A 10,848-nucleotide genomic window follows, 5' to 3' on the forward strand; every position below is an offset into this window, starting at 1 on the left:
CTGACACCGTCCACTGCTCTACTGACACCATTTACTGCTCTACTGACACTGCCCACTGCTCTACTGACACCATTTACTGCTCTACTGACAGTGTCCACTGCTCTACTGACACCGTCCACTGCTCTACTGACACCATTTAGTGCCCTACGGACACTGTCCACTGCCCTACGGACACTGTCCACTGCCCTACGGACACCGTCCACTGCCCTACTGACACCGTCCACTGCCCTACTGACACCGTCCACTGCTCTACTGACACCATTTACTGCCCTACTGACACTGTCCACTGCCCTACTGACACTGTCCACTGCCCTACTGACACTGTCCACTGCCCTACTGACACTGTCCACTGCTCTACTGACACTATTTACTGCTCTACTGACAACGTCCACTGCTCTACTGACACCATTTACTGCTCTACTGACACTGCCCACTGCTCTACTGACACCATTTACTGCCCTACTGACACTGTACACTGCTCTACTGACACTGTACACTGCTCTACTGACACCATTTACTGCTCTACTGACATCATTTACTGCCCTACTGACACCATTTACTGCTCTACTGACACCATTCACTGCTCTACTGACACCATTCACTGCTCTACTGACACCATTCACTGCTCTACTGACACCGTCCACTGCCCTACTGACACCATTTACTGCTCTACAGACACTGTACACTGCTCTACTGACACCATTCACTGCTCTACTGACACCATTTACTGCTCTACTGACACCATTTACTGCTCTACTGACACCATTCACTGCTCTACTGACACCATTTACTGCTCTACTGACACCGTCCACTGCCCTACTGACACCATTTTCTGCTCTACAGACACTGTCCACTGCTCTACTAACACCATTTACTGCTCTACTGACACCGTCCACTGCTCTACTAACATCAGGGTTTACTTCCTCTTTAAACTTAAACACATTGCTAAAAGAACTAGATATATGTTTATAGTTTAAATATTGATATTTGCACTGTTTAGCACTGAAAACTGTAATTTTAGGTACCTTTTGCAGTGCCAGTAAAAAATTGGTGCCGTTTGTAAATTTTTGGCATCCTGCCAGTAAATTTTGCCTTGCAGGGTTGGCAACTCTGCCCCCTGGAATCAGGGGTCGGATCAGCACTGCTAAATTCAGCACAGTGGTGTCTCTATATGGGTCTGGGCAGCCCGCACCCGGGTGCCACCTGCCAGTCAGGTGACACCATCAAGGTGCTGTCAAGCCCCCGATCAGTGTAGTGTGACTGCAGGTTCTTTTCCCTGCTCAGTCCAGCAGAGAACTCAGTGGTGCTGTGACTGGAGAAAGGCGAGCTGCAGGCTATCAGAGGTTTCCCCTGCTCACCCCCCTTTCTCCAGTTAAGCAGAAGAGACAGTGGCTCTCACTAGGTTCCCCGCCCAGCTTCCTGCCCCCTCCGTTCCTTCCCCATTTGCCATAACTGAGAGCCAATCAAAGGAGACGAGGAGAAGACAGCATCATGGGACATGTAATCCCAAGATTTGTGGCCCCATTTATCACAGGGAGGAGGCTACCGCTTGATCAAGAGAGCGACTGAGAGATTGTCTGGAAAAAAGCTGAGGGAGAGAGTGCCACAGGACAAAGAATGAGGAGTGTGCTTGGCGGAAGCCAGAGAGTGAGGGTCACACTGCCCAGTGCCACCAGAGAGACAGACTGTTCAGTGCCATCAGAGAGAGAGCCACACCGCCCAGCTCCACCAGAGAGAGAGCAATGCTGCCCAGCTCCACCAGAGAGTGAGCCACGTGCCCAGCACCACCAGAGAGAGTGCCATGCTACTAAGCACCACCAGAGAGGGAGACACGCTGCCCAGCACCACCAGAGAGAAAGGCTAAGCCACTGGCAGGGTACAGACATGCTACACTACTGACCAGAGGCACCCCAGGGAAACCCAGAGTGAGCGATCATCCAGCCAGAGGGATCACTGCTGTAGTCTCGCTGGGTCTGGTAAGAGGGCCTGTCGGCCATTATCCATTACTTATCCAGGGACTGTACTATGTCTGCAGACTCTGACCATGATAATGACACTGTCAAAAAGGGGCGGCTCATGGGTAACCCTAAGATGATGCCCCCCTGAAAAACGTTCTGTGGACGCCCATGCTGGGGCGGAGGTTCACTTTCCAGTGTTTGCTTTGAAGACCTAACCATCAAACCTACACATAATGGCCAAAAGTATGTAAAGATCTGACCACCACACCTACACTATACTGCTATAAGCATTTGAAGACCGGACCATCCCCCCTACACTATATGGCCAAAAGTATGTAAAAAACAAACTTTCATATCTATACTATATGGCCAAAAGCATGTGACGATCTGCCCATCACACCTTCACTATATTGCTATAGGAATTTGAAGACTGGACCATCACATCTATGCTACAGTATATACCTGATCTATATACCGTTTCTGTGGTGCTGATCTATATACCGTATCTGTGGTGCTGATCTATATACCATATCTGTGGTGTTGATCTATATACCGTATCTGTGGTGCTGATCTATATACCTGATCTATATACCGTATCTGTGGTGGTGATCTATACACCATATCTGTGGTGCTGATCTATATACCTGATCTATATACAGTATCTGTGGTGCTGATCTATATACCGTATCTGTGGTGCTGATCTATATACCTGATCTATATACAGTATCTGTGGTGCTGATCTATACACCATATCTGTGGTGCTGATCTATATACCGTATCTGTGGTGCTGATCTATATACCTGATCTATATACCGTATTTGGGGTGCTTGCAGGAATCGGCTTTTATTTATTAATGTAAAACCTTTATCCCTAAAGAAAGAAAAAAACTCTGCTGTAATGGCTTATAAAATATTAAAAAAATATAAGAATATATTATGAAATATTATCAAATACTAGCTAGAGTTTGGCTTCACAGACTGACAATGCTACTGCCTGCTGTGCCCCCTGTGCTCCTTCATCCAGGGTGGGGCACTCTAATACTGGGGATGTGTTTCTGGCCAGATCACCAGGTGAATAAAAAGAGAAAACTAATGCAGCCACCACATTTAAAGTAGAACTAAACCATCTTATTGTTTTTAGCCAAGGAAGCTGCTATCTTGGCCTCTGTTTAAAGTGGTTGTAAACCCTTACAAACCACTTTGACCTACATGTAAGCCTAGATTAAGGCTTACCTGTAGGTCCAAGAAATATCGGTTTAGGAGATATTTACAAAAAGACAGGCACCGCTGTCTATGGCCCATGCACCGTAGACAGCGGTGCGCAGGCGCACTGAGCAGGCCGCAGATCACTGCGATATGCCGCTCGTGTCGGCTCCTGTGCGCATGCGTGGGAGGGATGTCATCGTGGCTCTGGCGAATCGCAGTGCCGGAGCAGTGAGACTCGTCACTCCGGGATACATGGCAGCGGCAAAGATGAAAGATTTTTTTGCTAGTAAATTAGTTATAACATTATATATATATATTTATTATTATTTTTTTTTTTTTTTTTTAAAGAGACCCTAGAGAATAATTTGGTGGGTGTTGTAATTTTTTTAAATGCAATTTTTTTTCTGTTTTTAATATTTTTAATATGTTTTCATAAGTTTAAACAACAGATGTACAGTAATATCTTATCTCGAAATAGAATATTTGATGAGAATAGAAAGTAATAGAAATGAAGTTTCATTAGTAATAAACGAATAAGTAATAATAAGTAATAAATGAATAAGTAATACAATTTATATTAATAATAAGTAATAAATGAATAAGTAATACATTTATATTAATAATTAATAATAAGCAATAAATTAAAATAAGCTATAAGATAAAAATTAGTAGATGATACAAAGCTGACTAAAATGAAGATACTTCTTATTTCAGGAATGAGTATGGAGAATAGAAATAATTCAATAGAATATTGTACCTATGTTTTTGTAAATGCAATTTTTTTTGGAAAAAAAGACCTTTAATTTTTTTTTTTTTTTTTTTTTTTTTTAGTTATAATGCAAAAACAAAAAAAAAACACAATACATAACCCACATTTTCTGTGTTGCGCCGAGTAAATAAATATCAAACATGCAACACTTTAAAATTGCGTACACCAGTGCAACAGTGACAAACCACATATGTTACTATCCATTGCCGCCTATTAACCCTTTTACCGCCAACCCATGTATGAGTGACCCCCCCCCGCCCCAATGCTTCCTGGGCTCCGCTGTACAACTAGAGATCCCAGGACCTGTATGGGGATAGTCGCTGAGTAGAGGGGGGGAGACCAGCAAATGTTCGCTCGCCCATCCCCCCTCGCTGCAAAGAACCCGGAAGCAACATGTATAACATAACTTCTCGTTATTGTCAATCTGCCCTCCATTAGCTTCAATGGAGTGCAGTTGAGACATCGGGGGGGGGGGGGGTCTATTAAAATTACCACCAATTCATACTACAGGGGGTCTGCTTCCTGAAAATATATTTTTGGAGGTTTTAAGTAATCTTCAGGCCTAAAATTATTTTTAAATGTGTGCAAAATCACAAAAATTGTTAAAGGATATCTAAACCCAAGAAGAATGTCATGTCCCCCCTGTGACCTCCAAAACCTTTTTGTTCATTGTATTTTGATGTAATAATATGTTTCCTTATTAAACACATTTTTCCTTCTTTCTGCAGCAATGCCTCTTGCAAACCTTCCCTATCGAATTGTGGAGGTTAGAGCCGGCTCCAAAATGGTCATTCCATGTGACCTCACCACGGAAGGAGTGACTGGCGATGAAAAGGTTGATTTTAAATGGGGATTCACGCCAGACGGAACCGATAGTTATAGGACTATCATGCAGCGCAATGACATCAAGCTGCGTCCTGAAATGCCCCACAACCTGAGAGTGCACCTGCATCCCACCCATACCGCTCAAGAGGACTGCTCTCTGGTGATCAGTCCTCTCCTTGTGGAGGACAGTGGGATATATGAGATCCACGTAACTGTGAACGGTGCACGGAGCGGACCGATTCAGAAAACCAAAGTTCTCGTGACAGGTAAGTGTTAGATCCAGTAGATCTATTGGTTATTTATATTGTTTTCTTCTATAGCCCAGTACTAGAGTGACATTGGGCAGGTACCCACTGGTTACATTCATTTGCTAATTCCATCTAGCGTTCTCTATAATTTTTAACATAATTGTATCTGTTGTTACAAAGACATATAACGATCATGCTTATCATTTGCATCTAGTGGCCATAATGCTGTATTTTACTATTACCCATAATAAAAGAATGTTTGTTCAGTAGCGGAAATAACTTTAAGACCCCTTTCACAACGGAGGTGTTTTTCAGGTGCTTTAGCGCTAAAAATAGCGCCTGAAAAACTGCCTCATCTGCAATCCCAGTGTGAAAGCCCGAGTGCTTTCACACTGGAGCGGTGCGCTGGCCGGGCGTGGAAAAAGGTACTGAAAGCCGCATCTTTGGGACGCCGCAGCAGCTTTCATCCCTTTATTCAGCCGCTAGCGAGGGTTAAAAGCGCCGCACTAGCAACTGAAAAGCGCCTCTAAAACAAGGTTAAAGCGCCGCTAAAACTATCGGCGCTTTACCGCCGACAACCCCCCCGTGCTGTCTGTGAAAGGGCTCTAATACCCCCATACACACGATCGGAAATTTGGCCAGCAAAAGACCGATGAGAGCTTTTGGTTGGAAAATGCGACCGTGCGTATGCTCCATCGGACTTTTGCTGGCGGAATTCCAGCCAGCAAAAGATTGAGAGCAGGTTCTCAATTTTTTGGTGTGAAAAAGTTCCGATCGGAAATTCCGACCGTCTGTACCAATTCTGACGCGCAAAATTCCTACGCATGCTCGGAAACAATTCCACACATGCTCGGAAGTATTGAACTTAATTTTCTCGGCTCGTCGTAGTGTTGTACGTCACCGCGTTCTTGACTGTCGAAAGTTCAGAGAACTTTTGTGTGACCGTGTGTATGCCAAAACCGGAGTGGAATTCCATCGGAAAAAGCATCCAAGATTTTTCAGACGGAAATTCCGCTTGTGTGTACGGGGCATAAGAATGTTAGTTTTTCCTGCGCAGAAGGAATGTACATGCATATAGCTGAGCAACTGCCTATGAAATTTTTTAAGCCCTTATGTTTGATTGAAATGAGATGCAAACCAGGGCTGGACAAATCCCAGGGACCAAGTAGCCAGATGATACCTATCTTAAGTTTTCTATAGCTGTTGTCAATGGAGTTGGTTCCTAAAAAGAAATCCTGTTGGATCCTGCATTGGCCATTCTGGCTTCCGAATTTCATATTAACCTCTTCAGCCCCGGAAGATTTTACTCCCCTCCTGACCAGAGCACTTTATGCGATTCGGCACTGCGTCGCTTTAACTGACAATTGTGCGGCCATGCAACGTGGCACCCAAACAAAATTGATGTCCTTTTTTTCCCCACAAATAGAGCTTTCTTTTGGTGGTATTTGATCACCTCTGTGGTTTTTATTTTTTGCGCTATAAACAAAACTGGGACTGTTCTATTTAAAAAAAAAATGGGGATTTTTCCTTCTTCATTTATTTATATATATATTTTTTCACTGAGTGGATAGAGGTTTAAAAAGGAATTTTTACACTTGTCACAAGGGTGATTTATTAGGCATTGCGCATGTTATGTTTATAAATCAGTTCTTTGATATATGCTGACACATTGTATATAGAGAGGGCGTTTATGTTCTTGATTATTTTAATTTAGCACAGCAATTTTTTTCACTATTTTATGGTTTAAATAGAGATTTAAATACTATTCACAGATTTATTATAAGTGACAGCTGTGCACATCAGGGTTAGTTTGTCCTAGAGCGCAGTGGTGGGAGTTCAATTGTGGGTGCAGTTTATCTTGAAAACCAGATGTTTATAAAAATGCACTGATTACTGTGTAAATGACACTGACAGGAAAAGGGTTAACCACTAGGGGGCGATGAAGGGGTTAAGTGTGTCCTAGGGAGGGATTCTAACTGTGGGGGGGTGGGCTTCAAGTCACATGACAGCGATCACCGCTCCCGATGACGGGGAGCGGTGATCTCTGTCATGACACAAGCCAGAACGGGGGAAATGCCTCTTTTACATAGGCAGTTCCCTGTTCTGAGGCTCCGTGACACGATCGCTGGGAGACCGGTGGACATCGAGTCCTCTGGTCCCGTGGGCACAGTATCTTAAAGGAGATGTACAGGTACGCCTATTTGCCCACCACTGCCATTGTGCCGACGTATAGGGGCGTGCAGCTGTGGACAAGTGGTTAATTTATCCACCACGTTCTAAACTCGATAACCCCAATGCGTGTCTGAGCCATATTTCTTTTTACCCCTGAACATTGCCCATAAAAATGTGTTAAAATGCTTGCATAGGCACATTGACTAACATGCAGATGCATTCAGAGGTGTAAAAAATGCAAAATGCCACGGAAAACTGATTTATTTTTCACATCTGTGTGCATGAGGCCTAAGAAAAGACACTAAGCGCAATACAAATCTGAGTTTTTGATCCTCCCACACTGAATGCACGCCCAAGCTAGAAAATGTTTGATCTGCTGCTTCACTGTACATTTGTATGACCTCTCCTTTCATTTGTTTTATGCAGATTCTCCACTAATGAGTTCTGGCAAGAAATTCAGTGCAAGGCGTGAGGCCATGTTCAAGCTTCCAGAGTCAATACTGAATGCGAGGTCTGGGGACGAAGGACAGACCACTGGCGAGGAATACAACTCAATGCATATAGCCACGGATCATGAAGAACAAACTGCGGTTGTGGAGGAAGGACAAGCAAGGCCTGGGAAGGAAGGACAAGCAAGGCCTGGGAAGGAAGGACAAGCAAGGCCTGGGAAGGAAGGACAAGCAAGGCCTGGGAAGGAAGGACAAGCAAGGCCTGGGAAGGAAAGACAAGCAAGGCCTGTGGACAAAGGACAGACCAGTGGCAAGAGATTAAAACCAAAGCGTAAGCCCGCGGTTCACCGTCCAGTCACTATCCAGACAGAAACCGAGGACAAGGACGAGTACGAGGACGAGGTCGAGTACGAGGACGAGTACGAGGACGAGTACGAGGACGAGGACGAGGACGAGTACGAGGACGAGTACGAGGACGAGGACGAGGAAGAAACAACAACGGTTCACAAAAAACCAAGGAACCAAGGAAAGATCACTGGCAAGAAATTAAAAGCAAAGCATAAGCCCATGGTTAACCCTCCAGCCACTACCACGGCCAGCAAACAAACAGCAACTGTTGGCAAAGAATGGGTTCTGCTAAAATACGTTGTCATTCTCTGTTTTTTCACCATTGCCATAATCTCATTCATATTCATATTCTGCTTGGGAAGAGCAATCTACAAATGGTAAGTTGATTTTTATATTTTCTTTAGTATTTTATCAAAATACAAACCAAAGGTCCATTTTCTCAGCAGTTTTCCCTCAATGTTCAGTCCCCAAATTTTAGCAGCAAAAGCTCCTCTTTGAGCATAGAGTTATCTTTCACACACCAACGATAGATCTATTTTGCTAGTAATGCCTAGAGGCGATTCAGTTCGCATTGTGCGCTATATAAGTATTTCATTCATTCATTCATTCAGTAATAAGGGCATTTTATAGCTTTAGCATGTGTGACAGGTGGATGGCTATGAGGCTGCAGGTAATAATAGCAAATGAGTTCCTGATGTATACCTGTAATTACCTTTTTTTCCAAATGCCACATACACACGATCGGAAATTCGTCCAGCAAAAGGCCGATGAGAACATTTGGTCGGAAAATGCGATCATGTGTATGCCCCATCAGACTTTTGCTGGCTGAATTTCGGCCAGCAAAAGATTGAGAGCATGTTCTCAATTTTTCGGACATGCTCAGATTCAACTACGAGACGAAAGCTATTGGCTACTGGCTATTGAACTTCCTTTTTCTAGTCCCGTCATACGTGTTGTACGTCACCGCGTTCTTGATGGTCGGAATTTGGTGTGACCGTGTGTATACAAGACAGCATGAGCGAAATCCCGTCGGAATTCCGTTGGGAAAACCATCAGAGATTTTTCCGACCAAAATTCCAAGTGTATGCGGCATTACAGTTTAATTTGCTGCACAATGTCTGCATATAAAATGTAACAAGGTCTATGCCAGGACACATTGACAATGGCAGCAGTATACCGTTAAAGAGGAACTCTCCTAAAATTGGTATCTCAGGCTTATATAGTGGAAAGTCAAACCTACATTTAAATATGTCTAAACCAGTGGTGAGACATCCAATTCAGTGTTCCCAGTTCTTGCAGATGTCATAGCCAGCACAACATCAAATGATAATGGCAGAGCAAAGTAACTTAGAAATTTAACGGAAGGGGCACACTGGTTACGCCCCCGTAGAGGGCAGATTTTAGGTGGAGTCAGTCTTTATTTCTGTTACTTTGTAAAGATTGTTTATATCGTTCTTACACGTTTTGTTTACATTTACAGTCGAAAGAGAAAACACAGAAAATGGGAGGAGTCAAGAATGGAAGAAGGAAGATTGGAACAGGATGATTACAGTGAAGATGAATTTTAGGGTGTAAAGGTGGAAATGAGCCCTATAACCTCACCCCTAACCACCTTTCCTCACAAATTTTGGGCTATCTTCTTTTCTATCTTCAATCAAAAACTCCATTTAGCTGGAGGGGCAGCTGCCCCAGGCGTTTTGGTTCAAGGGAGACAGGAGGGGCGGCTGCTCCAGGCGTTGTGGTATAATGTGAGGTGAGGGGGGCTGGAGGGGTGGCTGCCCCAGGCATTGTGGTATGATGTGAGGTGAGGGAGACAGGAGGGGCTGCTGCCCCAGGCGTTGAGGTATAATATGAGGTGGGGGCTGGAGGGGCGCCCCAGGTGTTGTGGTTTAAAGGGAATAGGAGGGGCGGCTGCCCAAGGCATTGTGGCATCATGTGAGGTGGGGGCTGGAGGTGCGGTTGCCCTAGGCATTGTGGTATATTGTGAGGTGGGAATACAATGTTCCAGCAGGGAAGGGGGAGGGGGGATTCCTCCATCCACCTTGTTTGCCTGGATGGATGGAGGAATCTGTATGGTTTTTATTACATCTACAGTATGCCTAGCTTTAGTTAGATGCCTAGTGCGCATTTTTAACCTCTCATACATGTAAAAAGCTGAATTATAAGAACGGTCTTCAAAAAGTTTCTACACTTTAATATATATATATATATATATATATATATATATATATATATATAACTTGGTTTATAAAAAGTGCGGAAACTTTTTGAAGAATCCTCATATATTTGCATTTGCACACAAGCACAGAGGGGTGGGGGGGTGCTTTAAAATGTTTTGCATTATTTATTTTATTTAATGTTTTAATTTTTACACAGTACCCTTTATTTATATTTTAATTATTTTTATTGCTATCACAAGGGATTAACAACATCCCTTGTAATAGCATGGGCTGTGACAAGTTTTTCTATTTTTTTTCTTTTGGTGGTGGAATGGTGGTCGTTATTGTTTTTTTGGGTGGAGAAGCCGATGCCGCCAGTCACATCTTTACTGGGCTTTCTGGTTGTTCAGGAGATTCCGGGACGGCAGCGGGTGGGGGGGGGGGTGTAAAGGCGGCAGTGGGGGGGGGGTAGGGGGGAATGGGGTGGGCCCTTTCCCACAACCCTGAGTCGGGGTCTGGGGTGGGAGGTCCCCAGATCCCAGCCCTCCCCCATGTGAATAAGTAGCTCTACACGTTAAACAAAAAAGTGGGTAAAGACACAATACAAGCTTTTGTGTAAGTCCTTTATTTAATAATCAAAAGTCAAAACAATGTCCCCCAATGTAGATCCATTGTCAATCACGCTGCCCGCTGCCACTGCCGAACCCGAAAAAGA

At 44.0% G+C, this 10,848-nt stretch overlaps 1 protein-coding gene across 1 annotated transcript; it reads left to right on the forward strand.

The window, feature by feature from the left end:
• Positions 1-7,604: 7,604 nt before the first annotated feature.
• LOC143927054 (uncharacterized) lies at positions 7,605-10,141 on the forward strand. The gene is made up of 2 exons (XM_077451018.1): positions 7,605-8,351; positions 9,455-10,141. Exons 1-2 carry the CDS (start codon positions 7,615-7,617, stop codon positions 9,540-9,542), a joined length of 825 nt encoding a protein of 274 aa, XP_077307144.1. The 5' UTR covers positions 7,605-7,614; the 3' UTR covers positions 9,543-10,141.
• The last annotated feature ends 707 nt before the right edge of the window (positions 10,142-10,848 follow it).

This window comes from Lithobates pipiens, unplaced genomic scaffold, assembly GCF_037356315.1.
Source record: "Lithobates pipiens isolate NorthernLeopardFrog02 unplaced genomic scaffold, aLitPip1_a1.2 Scaffold_23, whole genome shotgun sequence".
Taxonomy (NCBI): domain Eukaryota; kingdom Metazoa; phylum Chordata; class Amphibia; order Anura; family Ranidae; genus Lithobates; species Lithobates pipiens.